Raw genomic sequence first — 17,742 nt, 5'->3', positions numbered from 1 at the left:
ATCTGTCAGTATCTCAGACACCACTGATTCAAATTTAAAGAGCTGTGGTTAAATAATGCTGTAATCTGGCACTTTTAATATTACAATAACAGGGCCAGTCCAAATCAGGTCAAAACACAGGATATACTAGGAACAATACTGATCTGCTCGGTCACTCTTGAGCTCTTTTACACTGAATATTCACTAGGCCTTTTTGTGCACACTGCCAGGCCTCACCGATGCAGCTAGTATGTGCTTCTACTAGATAATGCATATGTTCCTCCCCAAATGCAGCATTTTAGATGCATTTTTTTACTGTAACATAAGTCTTGTAGTATGTGATAACGATGGATGCAGGAGTTCTTTTCATAGTACAAGGTGTAAAGTTTTTATAGTCTGCATACAAAAAGTGTCCATATTAAAATGTGTCCTAGTTTTTCTAGATCAATACACTGACATTTAGCATATCTCAATGTTTGTCTGTTAGTATCTGTGTGTAAGGATGTGTATGTTTTAAATGTGATTTGGTTTACGGTGGATATCGAGATCAAGAATTTATTTGCCGCTGGAGATGAGACTAGTGTGTTATTGTTTATGTATTAAATTGCTGTTTATTGGAAGTGTGTATTTCTCTGTGTTATGGGGTATCTATTAGAATGTTTGTTGTTGAATTTGGACAGACTACCTATACATTTTGCATTTCCCATTTCTCTCGTCAGTCAACCTTTCATTTTGAACTTCAGAGAGAACCACTCCTCTCAATACTTTAACGGTAGCTACGATACACCACCTTTTTCTGTTACACCAATCAAATATGTGGATACACACTCCGGAACCTTCTATCTTGAATTCATTTATATTATATATATTATTTTTTAAAACTGATGACATCACTTGTTTGTCTTGGTTTGTTTTATGACATTTTAAGAATAAGGAATGAAATGATTGGTTAAAAGGGCATTTTAACATTGTCTTTGCAGGTCAAGAATAACTTGCACATATAGTCAGGTATAGTACTGTTGCACTGTAGGAGACCTAGAGCTCCCTTGATCATGTAGTATTTTCTATTTTGTTCATTCATGAATCATGTGTTGACAGTGCTCTTATATTTGCTTTTGTCTTTTTTGTTCTTTGTTTTTTTTAAGATCATTTATTTTGACAGGACAGCTGAAGACATGAAAGGGGAGAGAGAGGGGGAATGACATGCAGCAAAGGTCCGCAGCTCGGAATCTAAGTAAACCTCTATATATATGGGCACCCACTCTACCAACTGAGCTATCCGGGCACCGATATTTATGAACCTCATTTTATAAACCTCAAAATGAAAAATGAAAAAGCATCAAGATGAATTCATGCATGTTGTTTTGTCCACAGATGAGAGGGCTGAGTAAACATGGTCCTCGTCTCCCTCTAGTGGACAGCTTTAGACCTATACTATCCAGCCACAGAAAGGCCATACCACTGGTTGCTTATGTCACTGTGACACCCTATATTGGAATTTTAGCTCTCTGTGGTGGGATAGATACTGAGATTGTTGGCCCATGTGATGGAATTGGTGCTCTAGCCTACATTTGTAGACCAATGTAATACAAAGAGAATTAGGCCCTCTGTGTTTATAGACCATTTCACATAAACAGTCTAAATGTGCCAAAGTTGATTTCCTGTTGCGGTGTATGTAAATGGCATCACATGACAGGAAGTTAACAAGGGTCCAGGCTGTTGCCTAGCAATGGTCTATAGACTAGGGCAGAGCCATAGAGATAGTGTCTTTCTCTATCACTCTGGACTAGGGTGACCAGACGTCCCCGGTTTCCGGGGACAGTCCCCGGTTTCGGTGACCTGTCCCCGGCTGGAGCTGTCCCCGGAAATGTCCCCGGTTTTCACTGTGACTGACAGACCCAAAATTGGAATGAAAGAAAGAAAACATGACCAAACGTATAGTCGCGCTGACTCGCGCACCCTACACGCGCAAGCTCAAGCCAGAGCAAGCTCAGAGATGTTCTAGAATGTCCATATTTTACGATGCTAAAATAACTGTTTATTTACATGGAGTCTGGTGGGTGTAGCAAACGCAATTTCGCAGATTTTTTATGTTTAAAAAAAGGATCTTACTCTTTAACAGAAAGGTCGACCTCCTTAGAAATCCTTTCCATAATGTTGTCAGACACTTAGAATATTAATCTGAGCAAAACGACCACTTTTATGAACGTAAATACAAGCTGGACAATTGACGTCCTACGACTTACATTGTAGCTTGTTTCGCCGTTGCCGACTGCAGTGATCTCGTTTAATACTGCACCAATGTCAAAGGAAAATATTTCCTCAATAGTTTTAATTGTATCTGATACTCAATGAGCTGTTGCATAAACAAGCCCAGCGTGAAGCAATAAAGCAAAAGCTGTCAGATAAATGCAGTGCAATAAACATTACAACATTTCCCTATGAGGTGTAGTGGAGTACAAGTATGAAGTAGTAGCAGGGGCGATTCTAGGATCAGACCTTTAGGGGGGCTCAGCCTCTAATGAGAATGTGACACGGATACAGCGCATGCAAAAGTGTTAATCTGCGCCATGAAATTACCAACTTCTTCACAACCGCACTCCTGCTCTCCCTCTGATAGATAGAGACTCAGCCAAAGGCGTGAGTCTGGCACAACCACCTCAACCAGAGTCTAAGCTTTCCAATGATATTAGCGCCAATTGCTGTGACAAATGGTTTGCGAGAAAATTAATGTTATCATATTTGCATTCTGCATAAATCTCTGCACACCCATTACTCTCTGTGAAATATCTCACAAACTTTTCACTCAACACATGCATCGGTACAACAAGCAGTTCCCGGGTAATCCGGTTTTGAAATTGCAAAAATTAGAAAGTAAGTACAAAATTTCTACATGGTCTCCAACTTTGGGCCAAAATTATAATGTATTCTCATGTAAACTATTTATGTCAGTACAGACATTTTTGTAAATTGCTTAGCCAGTGTATCCCACCATAATGGTTATTATATTGCCAGATTCCAGACAATCCCACTTACTTATATATATCCCATGAATATATATATATATATACCAGTATATATATTTATACTGGTATGCTTCCTAGTGACATTAATGCAAAAATATGAAGAAAAAACTATTCAACCTGTGTGTGCATGGTTAAAATTCTGAAGTGCAAAATAGTGGAAATCAAAGTATATGTGTGTGTATATGGGTGAGAGCTAGGCCAGGGAGAGGAGCAGACAATTGTCCTTCGGTTTATTACGGGAATCCGATCTCCAAAGGTCCAGTGTGCAGGAGTGGAGCAGGGGCAGGGGTTTGATTTATTCACTCTTATATAATCCTACATATCTAATGTATAATGGCTTTCTCAATATATAAACCTTCACCACAAAGCTGTGACACAACAATGCAACTTTTCCACACTAGCAAAGTTCAAAGTGTCCCTATTTTAGATTACCAGGTTAGGTTAGGTTTATTTATCTTAGATTAACATGTCAGAGGTTTGTAATACTAGGTAATTGAAAACCAGGGGCGGTGTCCAGGGGTTCATTCTTATATTCTTGTGTAACTGAAGAATGGGAGTACATCTCAGTACTTTACATGTTTTATTTTTTTAATGAAAAGGATGAGCACAAAAACATTGATCTCATAGCATTAGAAAAATGTGGATTACAGAACAACCAGTGATATATACATGCTTAAGTGACATAGTTGATCCACGCTAGAGTGCAGATCGGGCCGAATTTTTCTGTTGCCCGCGTCCAACAGAGCAGTAACTGAACCCGACCCGAGCCCGACAGGCATTAAGATATTTATGTCCGAGCCCAACACAGTTAAAATCTCGTTTTTTCTCATACTAATGACACATACGTTTGTTTGTGTGGAAAGCCCGCTTTTATTAAGCAACTGTAGGAAGGCATTCGGAAATGTCAACTGATGAGCGCATCAGTGCATACAGGGCAACAAGCGCACGTTAACACAGGCTCGCACCTACATAATAAGCTTTTTTAAATTTAAAATGTTCAATGCCTTATCACGCTGATGTGACCGAGCCCGACCCGAACCTGAACATCATTTCTAAGTATCCATCCTCTAATCCACGCATAATCTTTTTTTTACATAAACATACCAATAAAATATTCTTCGATACAATCACGATAATTTTACAGAGATGAGGTAATACATGAAACCATCTACATCCTCATTATGATTTTGTTACAAGGCACAACACTGTTCCGCAGTGTGTTTTTCAGTGTTCAAATAGATTCCTGTGTCATAAAGGACAGTTTTTTGGAAGTTCTCCAAAGGCATATTTACATAATACACAACTGACTAATTTCCATGTGGGATAAAAAATCCATGCATATCCTTGTTGAGCCCAGCGTTCACGTATGCTCGAGCCACTTCTTTTAATGTTCTGCCATCAAGAATCAGGATGAAACTAGACTGGCCTGGGTTGGCGTTAATAACTGATGCTAAGACCACACCTGCAAATGGAAAGAAAGTGGTGGTCATTGTTAGAGTGCAAAGCACAATATAAAAAAAATCGAAGGAATCGCATGGAATTAATTTTCAAATTTACTCCAAAATACACTTAACATACAGTCTCGTCAATACAGACGGAATCCATGAGTGATCTTATTTTCTTCAGGCTAATATTCCTATCCATTTGTACTTTAGATGACATACAGTAGCATTCACACACAACATACTGTATATACATGTCATACATTGTACATGCAAACCACACAGTATTCTCACCATCATCCTCTGATTCTCCATTTGGTCTGGGGACGAACACAGGCTCTGACGGCATGCAGTTGTCCTCACTCCAGTAAACCATTTCCTTGGTTTCTGTGTCAAATTTGGCAATCTACAGTAAATGAATAGATTAGGGTGAATAATTACGACACGCTTTTTACTCAACATGTACAACAGATCGCAACAAAGCACTAAAAACTACTGCTCTGAATTCACCATGTAAGCTATCTGATAATGCCTTCAGCTTGTGATCAACAATGATTTACAGACATAGGAGAGGGCAACATGCCCACTCAATTATAAAAAAAAAAAAAGAAAAGAAAAAAAAGAAAAAATTTGGGAGCTACTTTGGAAGGGAAATCACACAAATACAAGCATATTTTCAATAAGCAGGTTAATGTTTTGACATTAAAATTAAAAAAAGCTCCCGAACAAAGAAAATATTGTATCCCCTTGATGCATTTGTTGGCTCAAACATTTGCCCAGAGCACTTGGAAGTTCCCAGTTTGGCTGAATGGAGTAATTCACAGCCGATGGCTTTAGCCTCTCTGCCATCATCACAACAAGATCAGTGTTATCAAAGACTCTCTGCTCTCTCTCTCTCACACACACACACACACACACACACACACACACACACACACACACACACACACACACACACACACACACACACACACCTGAGTCTTTCCTTCAATTTCCATTAACTGAACCTTGCATAGAGAGCTTATCTTGTAGAATGCACCTGTGAAATACTTTGCCCCAACTGCAAGCCATATACTTACTTAAGAGCTATCAATGCATAAAATAGACCTTCTTAGTACTGTCAGTAGGCACAAGGAACTGGCAACAACTTTTTTCCTAGTATAGGCTGGGCTGACTATACTCACAGTGACTAAAAAGGGGGGATTATAATAAATAGCCATCTGTTGAGTTAATTAAGAAAAAGGGCACAATGATGTTTTGGGGGCTCACAATAAGGCAATGATCCGATGTATTGAGCCGATTAATGCATACAACTCTCTTTAAATAGGTTTTTATTAATGCTCGCTTGGACACGTTCTTTAGATAAAGGTGGCATGGAATTTGCATTTACGTTTTTTTTCTCTTGGGTATGCAAATTTAAAAATTTGATCATACAACTGACCTGTAAAATGAATGAGCATATTTAATCAAATAAATGACATAAATGTTCATAGCTGGTGTGACAACTATTCATCATCATAAGGTTTCAATTTTTCCTTTTGCTCATCCTGCTTTTCATATCACAAACACTCTTAAAATTATGTTGTTGGAATTCTATGCCAAGTGGGAATGAATAAAAATATCTAACCAGGATGTATCCTTTTGTTCCTTCCTCTTTGCTGACACTATACCTCTGGACTGTGGTTATGCAGTGAGATGCAAGGGAAGCTCTTTTTCAAAGGGCTTTGTTACTCAATACTTTGAAGCCTCACTGAGTTTATCACTTCTTTCCATTGTTTCAGGTACCTTGATGTACAAGTGTACCCAACGGAAAGGACATGTGCGTATTACAGCCAGAGCCATCAAGTGGTTTGGTCTTTGTTGGAGCAATCAGTAATTCTCACATCAACAAAGTGTTTCCTACCTTCTGTTGTGCCAACTGGTAATTCTCAGTTCTGCAATTTGCTCCTACCACTGTAAAAACAATGCTGTCAGGAACAATCTGTTTCCCAATAACCCTGCGTTTAAAATCTTGGTTCTTCAAGATCCTGCAAGTTTCGGGTCTCTCTTGGCAAATAACACTTAGACGGACGTTCCCAACCAGTGCTGTTCCGCAATAACCACATTTAAAATCAATAGGGAATTTGACCTCTTTTGTCAGCGCAGACTCCTCCACACTGTTGCCGTAGACAAAGCGGTGCCTTCTGCCGTTGACGTCATAATTGATTCTGGGTAATTCCAAACCTGGTAGGAAAAAAATGAATTTGTATGAACCTCTTTATAAAGAAGACATAATGTAAGAAATACTAGATTTGTTCTAAGGGTCTATTTGAGTGGCATTGGTTTTACCTTGCCATAACACCTCTGCCTGGCACATCAGTTTGCCTTCTTTCTCCTTCACAGCGCTGGCTGTCGTGTACTTGAGTTTCACCAGGTCCTCTCCAACTGCCACTCCCTGCAAAACCCAGTCAAAAAGTAAAAATAAAGTGTTAGAGGAACGTCTTCTCCAAATTTCAGGATGAAATTAATTTAATTTTTCTTTTTAATCCCACCTTGTCTGACTGGATAGGAAGTACAAATCGTTTGTAGCTTGGTTTGGAGTATAAGTCATTATTGATTTCCTTCAGCTTGCTCATGTAGAACATATCATAAAGGCTGTTGTCGCTGTAGGCGATGACATCGAAGATGACATGACCGTCGTCCTCGAAAGCATTCACGTGATGGTAGACGACCATTGCCCCAGTGTAGTACTTTGTCTCGACCTCTTTGCCGGTCTTTCTGTCTATCAGGTGGATTACAGTCTGTTGAAGAAATGAACAGTTATGTCATCTGAGGTTTTCTGTCCATAACGCTGGTAGACTTGTGCACACTGATATCTACAGCTATGTCATACTTAGTCCTGTAACATAAATATAAAGAACAGCATACAAGACGATAAACAAACTTACATTTTCCTCGGGACAGAACTTCAGGCAGCTCGCCCAGTTGACTCCCCTCATGTAGGCAGTGGCCATCCTGAGGATGTCCAGTTTCAAAGGCTGCTCGATGAAGATGAAGTAGTTGTCCGTCATGCCGAAGCTGTGGTAATAGCTGGGTGTGAGCATGGAGCGGCAGGGAACTGTGCAGATCACCTCCGCATTCTTCAGCGCCGGGACATTCTTGCCTGTGTCTGAAGGTTTAAAGTAAAAGTTAAAGAAAAGAATGCTTAAAGATGCATAATCTTGTGTTGTACCTTAAAGTTCTCATATTATGCTTTTTGGCTTTTCCCTTTCCTTTATTGTGTTCTATATCTTTTTTGTGCATGTTATAGGTTTACAAAGTGAAAAAGCCCAAAGTCCACCCCAAAGGGACTTACCATCTCCAACAGAAAACACTGTTTACAAAACTGCTCCAAACAGCTCTATTGTAGTCCAGCCTTTACTTCCATGACATACGTGCGTCACTTTGTAACACACGTTATAATGCTCGCCTAGCTGGTGGCACGCCCTCATACTCTGCTTCTGACTGGCAGACATGTATAAGTACTAGAGACCCAGACTTGAGTAAAAGTACAAGTGCTCTATCAAAAAAGTGACTTGAGTAGAAGTTGAAGTGCTCTTTAAGCACCACACTTAAGTGGAAGTACTAAAGTATTCAACATTTTTTGTACTTAAGTATTGCAAGTAGTTTATTTTAAAATGTACTACTCAAGTACTGAAAGTAAAAGTACAAGTATTGTGTTATGTAGTTATTAAAGAAAGCAGTCAAAAGTTTGAATGTCTTGTTTGTGTTGTTTCAGGTGTTTGGCCTGGAGGACACTCCGCGGGTAGCTAGTTAGCTAGCGCTTACTGATAACTCAAGCTGGTGTGCCATTTGTGTATTATATTTGTAACTTGCCTTGGTGTGTTTCTTCGGATTCGACAGTAAATTTTTGGGGGCCATTGTTTCGTGGTCTTTCAGGGGGCAGAGTGGGCACTTCATTCTGTGTGAGTTGTCTTTCGCTCCGGCGGATGGGAGCATGGGCTCTGGGTGGGGCCGGTGGTGGTCTCCTTCCGCACCCTCACCTCCACGATCACTCGGGGTTGGGGGGGTGTTTCTGGTTCTTCCATCTCGAGGTGAACTGGCGGGGCTCAGGTGTTCTCGGTGCGGCCAGGCAGCAGCAGAGCGAAAGGCAGAACGGGAGCATGCGCGGTCTTCTGACAGCTTGATCGCTTGATTCGCTCAATGATGAGCCAGCTCATTGAAAATATGTACTGAAGTAAAAGTGGAAGTAGGAGAAAAAAATAATACTCCAGTAGAGTACAGATACAGCCTTTTAGTACTTAAGTACAGTAGTGAAGTAGTTCTACTTCGTTACTATACATCTCTGCTGACTGGGTAGTAGTCCTTACCTAGCTACTGCGCATGTGCGACTCCCAACAAAGATGGAACAGAAGTGAGATGCCTCACTCTGTAGCTAAAACAGAGAGCTCAACACACAGGGAGAAAAGAGGAGCTGCAGCAGTGTGTAGTGCAACAAAAATATGATGTTTTTTGAAAATTAAACCATGTAAACCTATTCTGATATAACCTCTAAATACAATTATGAACCTGAAAATAAGCATAATATGAGCACTTTAACTTCTACATCTTTGACAAAGTACAGCTGATAGGAAGAGACGCACTGAGGTGTCAGGACAAAGTAGAGCAGGTCATTAGGGTTTATACCTTTCTTAGGATCAGCAGGGACTTTGAACAGTAGGTATTTCGTCTTGCCCTTCTCTGCTATTGAAGTCCCAAAGTTGTAGGCGTTGCCCTCTTTGTCGTAGTGTGGATGTGACGTAGCCAAGTTTACCGGCAGGTACTTCAGGTAGTCCACCTGTGTGAGACAGTTCAGCAACTCATCAGCTCTGAAATCAACTATTCACTTCTTGGATGGGATCTAAATGGTGATCATTGGTGAGTGGTCAAGATCGGTGGATAATGTTACCTTGTCCTGAGTTTCCAGTGTCACAGGATCAATCTTGCGGATGTAATTAGTTTCAGAGGTGGCGTAATAGTCCTCTCCGTATTTAATGAAATTGCTGGCACCGTTGTCAGTAAAGTCGGGCACTGTGTGGTTGAGAAAAGTAATCGCCCTGGAAAGTAAGAAGAAGAAATTTGAAGGTATGCTATAAAGGAGAAAGGGGGTTATCCAACACAAATTACACAATGACCCCCCCCTCCACACACACACACACACACACACACACACACTTTACAAGACTGTAACATGTCATTGCGGATGTTACATAACAGTCAACAACGAAACCTCAGAATGTTGGATGACAAACAAATATTACAATATATTAGAAGTTTGAAAATAAATATCAATAAGACTACTTAAAAAGGAATGCAATACTTAAAATGTGGTTTGAATAAAATGAAGAGCATGCTTACTTGTAAATAAAATTCTTGCTTGGGTCTGGGTACGCCATTGTCCCCATTTCAGATACAACTATTCTGTTTGAAGCCATGTTAGATTTGTAGGTGTCACTTCTTAGATATCTGCTTCTGTGGGTCACTTCACCTGTTGGCAGAAAAAAACATGTTTGTGAGTTTAATGGACTGCTCTCTTCACTGACATGCAATCACAGATCAACAACTGTAAAACAAACTTTTAGACTAACCATCTTTAATGGCGAAGCTGTTCATGATAGCCATCCCATCAAACCAGTGGTCATAGCTGGTGTCCCCCACAGAAAAGATCCCAGGGCCATTCCGCAGCAGTGTGCCCTGCAGCCAGCTGGGAATACTCCCTAAACGAGAAGAAATACACACAAGAGAAACCGTCAGTGATGATGTAATTAAAGTCCTACATGTATTGGTTATTCAATAGAGTAACAAAAGTAAAAAAAAAAGAATAAACTCGACCTACCCTTTACTTCTGCCTTACAGGGCTCCGGGCTCTCCTCTGCGTTCTTGGAGAAATCTGTGGCCATGTTTTCTGAGAGGAAGCGCAGTGAATAACACTCGGAGGTGTCTAAATGCTGCAGTCACCAACAGCGCAAACCACTCCTTTTAAAGTTTGTCTGTCTTGGAGGGGGTGGGGGGGGTGGCGGAGGCTCTGTGCGGAGACGGCCGTCCTCTGTCCTCTATTTCATGACAATGTTGCTGTAAAGATTTCTTTGAAACCTTACAGCGTAGGCTCCTTCAACGAAATGCGCTTCTCAGAATGAAGTCATATAATGAGTAATCCATCGATTGATAACTTCATAGCCTACCTGTCGCCAGGATCTTTTGCCATTTAATTTATTTCAGAATATACAAAATTACTCCAAAATGGCTTTTTCACCCGGGTCTCGTTTAACATATTTATCAATCAATCAATCAATCAATCAATAACCAGGCTCCTTCCTACCTCACAGACCTGCTCCACCGCCACCTGATAGTTACTGGTTGTATTGTTTTTAATTGCTTTTAATATGCTTGTTTTATGTGTTGGTATTTATTATTATTAATATATTTTATGTGTCACATTACATTGTACAAGGTACAATTCCAGTACAATGTAATCATCTTCTTCATTTTATGCATAAATGCATTATAAAATGTAGTTCTCTATCTATTCTATTCCATCTATTAAAACTGCATGTAGGTGGAATGGGTACTTTTGACTGGGGTGCTCTAGGACCTCCAATACTAGGTGTTTTTTCTTAAATCTCTAATTAAAATAGAAAAATGATGTAAATCATTCGGAACAAATTGATTGACAAAGGCATGAACAATTGGAATGATAAAATAAAACATGTAAGAGAGATGACTGAAGTATACCTCTGGTGTGCGGGTACCCCAGTTGGTAGGGTGAGGGTTCATATGAGCCATTAACTGTATAGAGGTATAAAGGTTGGGCATGTTGCCTCCTCTTACTGCACCTTTGGCTTCTCTGATTAGCTTGTATAAGCTGCAATCCACTTTTATTGCCGTCCACCATGTGCATATTTATGTGCTTATATTTTGACTCAGTTTGTTGAGTTAAATAATTGCTCCTTTCTGGATCAGCCTGGTAATTAAGGTCTAAAAACACACATATAGGAGGTTTTTAGTTAGTGTTAGTTAGTGTAACATCCGGCAGGAGTTATAATGTGAATTTTGTATGATGATTTAATTTTAATCACTAGTATTAATCAGCTTTAGTTACTAAAGTTGTAATAATCATTTATGGCCTGACACCACTAGAAAACCTGTTGATCTTCACTATCACAAACAGGTGTTTTTATTGTGTAGCATTTTTTTTCTTGGAAGGATGTCTAGTGACTCCACGGCAGAGTACCAGTGAACTCCTGTTTGCTGCAGGTCTGTTATCTTGATAACACTAGCATATTGGGGAGGCCTTGCAGTGTCAAGGTAACCTCAAAAAGTAATAATAAATAATATCTGGCTGTTAAAGTCCAAATGCACATCACCTCTGAGGGTCCTTACTGTATGTTTCCAAGAAAAAACATCTGATGACATAACTACATCCGCTCTGAGAAGACCAGAGGCAATCTACAGAGTACAGAGAAGAAAACACAGGCCACAAAAACAATAAATAAAGAGTGGCATGTAATATGAAGTCTGTTGCCATTCTCTGTGCTCTCAGAATACATGGCGACTAGCATAAGTTAAAAAGAAGTCAGCCGGCCACAGGGCCTTTCCCTATAGTGCCCTCCTTCTTTGGAATAACCTCCCTATGGAGCTCAGACAGTCAGACTTTGTTGAGGCTTTTAAATCCAAACTCAAAACTCGTCTTGTTTGCCTTAACTTTCAATGAATTGCTTATTCTATCGTTATCTGGCTAGCAGGTCAATCTCAGCCTCAATTTTTCATTAACGCTTAGAAGTAGTTTTAGTCCTTGTTTGTCCTGCTGACGAGAATAATACAAACTTTCTGAAAGCCACTCCATCTCTATAATCCTCTGGCTCTAGCTGTTTGGAGACACCTGCAAGCTGCTTGACATCCTCCCGGATCCATTTTTTTCCTATGGTCACATGGATTGTCTATAGGCCTACTGTAATCTGTTATCTGTTATTTGGTTCACACATCTATTGCATGTCAGTCCGTCCAGGGAGAATAAATAAAATGGTCTTTAGTGACATCACAAAGTGGGAGGTTAAAAAAAAATATTTTACTCATGTTTTGAGGTTTAACCTTCAAACAGTAAAATCTAAAATCATATCTTAAATGAGTGACAAACTGTTTCACAAACTCTGAATACTTCAGGTTTGGTGTGTATGTGTGTATACTTGGAGATTTACCAGAGGTAGATACCAAGAAACCAGAAACAACAAGTTTAATTACTTCAGAAAGCAGGCACCTGCTCTTTCTGATGATGTCTGCATTTTAATCATTCTGTGTGAAGCCAGCTGGGCAAAGTCATCATTCCCTCTATTGGAAGCTCAATCTGATGAAGGGCCCGGCTTTCTATGACTGACAACCAATCAGACGCTGAATCCAAAGTCCCCTGATACAGATAAATGAACACATCATGCCCTCAGTAATACCAGGAAAATGTCCCTTTTTCTGGATATTGCTACATTTCATACAAAACATTGAAAAACATACAAACACACAACAATGGCTATAAACAGATAAAGCAGTATTCCAATAAGCATTTTATGTGTACTTAGAGTTATATGGTTTGCTAATGTAGACAAAAAACAAGCTAGGCTCAGCTATCTGCAGTCATGTGTCTCATGGAGCTGCATTATAGACATTCACAATCCCAATATGTGTCTTTAAAACCAGTGTTCCCTGAGGTTGCATCAGACTTTAATATATGCAGGGCGCCTTTTGGAACACCCAAGGTTGCCTTACAATGCATTAAAAACCGTAATCATACAGGTAAAAAAAACATTGAAACATGAAAAGACACAAGCACAGACAGAAATAGAGACATATGGTGAGCATGACATGTGTAGGAGGGGAGATAAAAAAAAACAATTTCTTTTACAATTATGGGGTTAATAGGAATCGGGCAGAGAGGGTGGGTAATAGAGAGAGTAGGCCAGTTTGAAAAGCTGAGTTTTGAGGTGGAATTAAATGGAGTTATGGTGTCAGACTGTGGAATGTATGGGGGACAGGGAGTTCTAAAACCTCTTGCACCCATGATGCTGAGGTGTGAGGATGGTCAGAAGACCGGCTGAGGATGAGCGCAGGGAGCGGGGAGTGGGGGTACTCCTGGAGGAGATAAGTGAGATAGGTGGGGTTTTGGTTTAAAGGTGAGGAGAAGGTAGTTGTAGTCGTCAGTCTTGATAAAAATCCATGATAAAACAGATCATGTCATCATATTTTGTTAACCACAGACGTTCTCTCTCTTTCTCTCTCTCAGCTGTCTCCATGATGACTGTGAGGGCTTGTAGACTTTGTTTTTATTTACTGTGACTAATGTTTGTAAAAGAAGATTCAGTATTCTTCAGGGAGCAGATGAATGTGGAATGCTGTTTACCAAGTTAACAAAAAGTGACAGAGAAGCTTGGAGCCTCTAAAATGAGTCCAGGACAAGTCTCCTCAGTTAGATCTGTGGATGGTGTAAGAGCTTAAACGCTGTTATCCTGCCTCACAGGTTAACAGAAACAAAACAAAAAAACAGAGTGAAACCAAACCTCCAAAAGCTAGTGTTTCCAGTCAGTATACTATAATTCTACACTTCTCTTTCAGGGCTTTTTAAGGCAGTCCCTCAGTGGCAGCCAATTTGTTGTTAACAGTAAATGGCAACAGCAAACCAACTTGCCCAATGTCCTTTTCCTAGTTATTTCTCTATAAGTCTTTATTTCCCTAAAACCTTGCCTTTAATGTCATGAAAATGCTAATGTGGACACACCTCGTTTTCACATGTAAATATCATCCTCAAATTTTGTTTAGCATGATATCTCTGGTGCTTGGTCAATCTCACAACTCTTATTGTGAGGCAAATCTGTTCATTCAGTTTTGTAGAGGGAATGTCATTCCATTGTTAAACACTGGCAAAGCTAAGAGACAAAGAGTCAAACTATACCACAACACCACTAGATAACACAAGGAGATGAGTATATTTAAAAAAAAAAAAAAAAAAAAAAAGAGTGGATGGTTTGCAGTATAACCACAATGTCCCTGCGAATGTTCTACAGTACAGGTGACTAACGGAAGAGAGTGAAGAGAAAAGGTGAAAATACTTCAGTCTTTTCTTCAACAACAGCATTAGTGTGTATGGCCTATTGCAGGTCAGGCAAACCTGCACTAGAATAGACAGTAGTAATGTCACACTACTGTTTGGTTTAGCCTTTCCATTGATATCAAAAACCTGCAAACCACAGCCCTGCAGTACGCAGTGCCTACAAGTATTTCAGGTGAGGCCAGAGAGAATTGAAGTACATGGCAACACTGTCCTCTAGGGGCTCATATGAGACATTACCTGTTATGGTCATGAATGAGTTTGTTACAGTGGCCCTGGTGATGTCAAAATATTCTTGTTGATTATATATGTAATTGATTAATTATGACAAAAATAAAAGAACGGTTTGGAATATGAGTATATAATTATTGTCTTGACAGGAAACTTTCAAAAACACCTTCACTAAATAAAAGTAGCAAACTGGGATTCCTGTGGCATTGTTTGACAATATTGTCCTTCTTTCACCAGCAGGGGCAGTAATTACAGTGTTGAGTCATAAATGCATAATTTTTTGCCAAGTCCTATTGTCATCCAAAAACTTTTTAGTGTTATAACTTTTTTGGTCATTTTGGAAAATGAATAATAGAGTGTGGAAACACTTAGACAAAGTCTTTACCATGTAAAGTGGAAGTTTGATTATTGTCTCCAATGTCAATGTAATACAACGCCTTAAGTGGTTAATTTGCCATGATGTGTGACTTTCAAGAAATTGTATGTGAGCAAAATTAAAACAGACAGATATGTCTATAAATATTGGTGTGTAAGACTAATTGTTATGTCCTGCTTTAATGCTTTTGGCAGCGTAACAAATCCATATTGAAGAGGTTAGAGGCTCATTAATTGATTAAAGCCTTAACATGTTAGAACCTGAATGATAAGTGTTACCCACTCTGGCTCCATATGCATTTCTCAATCATATTACTACAAACTATGTTTCACACAATATAGAGAGATCTCAAAATGGTGATCTTTTGTGTGGCTGGGTTAGCTCAGTTGGTAGAACAGATGCACACATAGAGGTTAATTCCTCGACGCAGCGGTCGCGGATTCGACTCTGACCTGTGGCCCTTTGCTGCATGTCATTCCCCCTCTCTCTCCCCTTTCATGTCTTCAGCTGTCCTGTGGAATTAAAGGCCTAAAATGCCCCCAAAAAACATTGAGATCTCTCTATATTGTGTGAAAAAAAGTTTGTAGTAATACGATTGATAGTTTTTCTTAGCCCAATGGTGCAACATGATTATCTAATCATCATCAGATGTGTGACAAGGGTTTGGCCTACAGTATATAGTATCAGTGCATGTCTGTCTTTGATTGTTGATTTTAAGAAGGCCTAAAGGGCCAAAACTTCAGAATAAATCGAGAAATGCATAATGGAGCCAGAGTGTGCAAGTTTTTTCTTACTCTCAAGTCTACTTCCAGTGATCAACGCCTCACGACAGCCCTTGTTGTGTGTTACTTTGTGCGAACCTGAATGATACACATCACATAAGTTAATTTGGTATTTATTGTAAAGAACAAATGAAAATGACAAATATTTCCTCTTCTCCAATACATTCATAGAATGTCACTAAACACTCCACCTACTCGCATCTCTTGCCCATACAACATTCAAAACAGAATCACCAACACCAGTTTACGAAGCTGACACCATGCGTTCTATCACCATAGCATCTGCTTTGTTTTGTGTCTACTTCTGTTGAGATTAATAAATTAAAGACAATGGTATATTTATAAAGCAAGATGCTCATAGGATTAATGTTCATTTGCACCATCCAGATTGTTATAGACTGTGCTGATTATTAGTGTTCTATTCTAACTATTCCCTTTATCATTATTTCTGTGCTGGATATTATACTAATTATCTGCTTTATGATGTTCAGTAACACTTAATAACATCACTAATAACTGGCAAATTGATAGTTAATTCAACTTAAGTTAATAGTTATTTTACTGTTAACAATTAAATAATTAATGTTCACCAATTATTAGTAATGCTATACGTTATTCTATTTTACTATTAACAGTTTATTGTTGCACACATGATGACATTTTATATAGTAGGCTATATCAAGTATTGGTTTATGATTACCAAATGATTTGTAAACCTTTAAGGGTGCTCTAAGCGATGTGATACGTTTTTTAGGCTACAACATTTTTTGTCACATACAGCAAACATCTCCTCACTATCCGCTAGCTGCCTGTCCCCTGAACACTGTAAAAAAAAAAAAAAAAAAAAAAAGTGGTCTATGTAGACAGTCCAGGTTCCAAAAAAGACAACAAAAACAAACTGGCCAACCTGCACCACTAAACATAACAAAGACTGTTCCAGCCAGGTGGGGGTTGGGGGGTTAGTGCCATGGATGTATTAGTGCGCGGAAGGGAGGGGAAGGGGACGGGATGAGGAGGAGGGAGGGGCGAGCTTGTTTGACAACACTTTGAACGTCAAGAAATAACGTCACCCAACATTGCTTAGAGCACCTTCAAGAAAAGCGTTTGTAAACCGTCAAACATTATTTGGATGGCTATTGCAACTGGTGATTATAATACCTTGTTAATGGTTAACAAATACTTTGTAAAGCATCTATAAACATTATTCAGATAGCAATTATCAGTGCACACAATCAAATAATCATCATTTATAGATCAACAAATGAATGTCACTTGATAAACCACTTATTAACCATTAACTAACTATGATAAGCATTAGCTGCAACTTTATAATATACTTTCCAAAACAATTATCGATTGATTAAATGATAGCATTACTAATCATTAGTAAACATTATAGATCATAATTTCATTGTTAACAGTAAAACAACGGTTTAATTAACTATCAATTTACCATTTATTAATGATGGTTATTGTGTTAACTGATTTTCTCATCACATCCTTATCATTATCATGTGTGGATTACATTGTGTGGCACAGTACAAGAATAACGTTTAAGTAAACATTATATACATGTACTAAGAAAAGGAAAAGAACAAAACTTGCAGTCTTGCAAATGTATATGCTATTTTGTTTACAGTGCAATCCCCATGCAATACCACATGCAGTTATAGAGGGTGCATGAAGAAGACCATATTGACCATGCATACAGAGCCAGCCCTGATTCTAACAGAAGTGGCCTGCTGTCCTGAACCCCCTGCATGATTTCCATTTAATTCCAGTGAAATATTAACACAGC

The 17,742-nt window shown here is 39.1% G+C and overlaps 1 protein-coding gene across 1 annotated transcript; it reads right to left on the bottom strand.

Moving 5' to 3' along the window:
• Positions 1-4,081: 4,081 nt before the first annotated feature.
• Positions 4,082-10,442, bottom strand: bco1 (beta-carotene oxygenase 1). The gene is made up of 11 exons (XM_031301336.2): positions 10,302-10,442; positions 10,054-10,182; positions 9,824-9,953; positions 9,375-9,522; positions 9,113-9,263; positions 7,375-7,595; positions 6,979-7,227; positions 6,776-6,881; positions 6,576-6,670; positions 4,742-4,853; positions 4,082-4,467 (listed from the first exon to the last, which is right to left on the bottom strand). The coding sequence occupies exons 1-11, from the start codon at positions 10,363-10,365 to the stop codon at positions 4,313-4,315; spliced, it is 1,560 nt and encodes a 519-aa protein (XP_031157196.1). The 5' UTR covers positions 10,366-10,442; the 3' UTR covers positions 4,082-4,312.
• Positions 10,443-17,742: the final 7,300 nt, after the last annotated feature.

The sequence above is a fragment of the Sander lucioperca genome, chromosome 1, assembly GCF_008315115.2.
Source record: "Sander lucioperca isolate FBNREF2018 chromosome 1, SLUC_FBN_1.2, whole genome shotgun sequence".
Taxonomy (NCBI): Eukaryota; Metazoa; Chordata; class Actinopteri; order Perciformes; family Percidae; genus Sander; species Sander lucioperca.
This window is presented reverse-complemented; position numbering and strand designations above follow the sequence as displayed.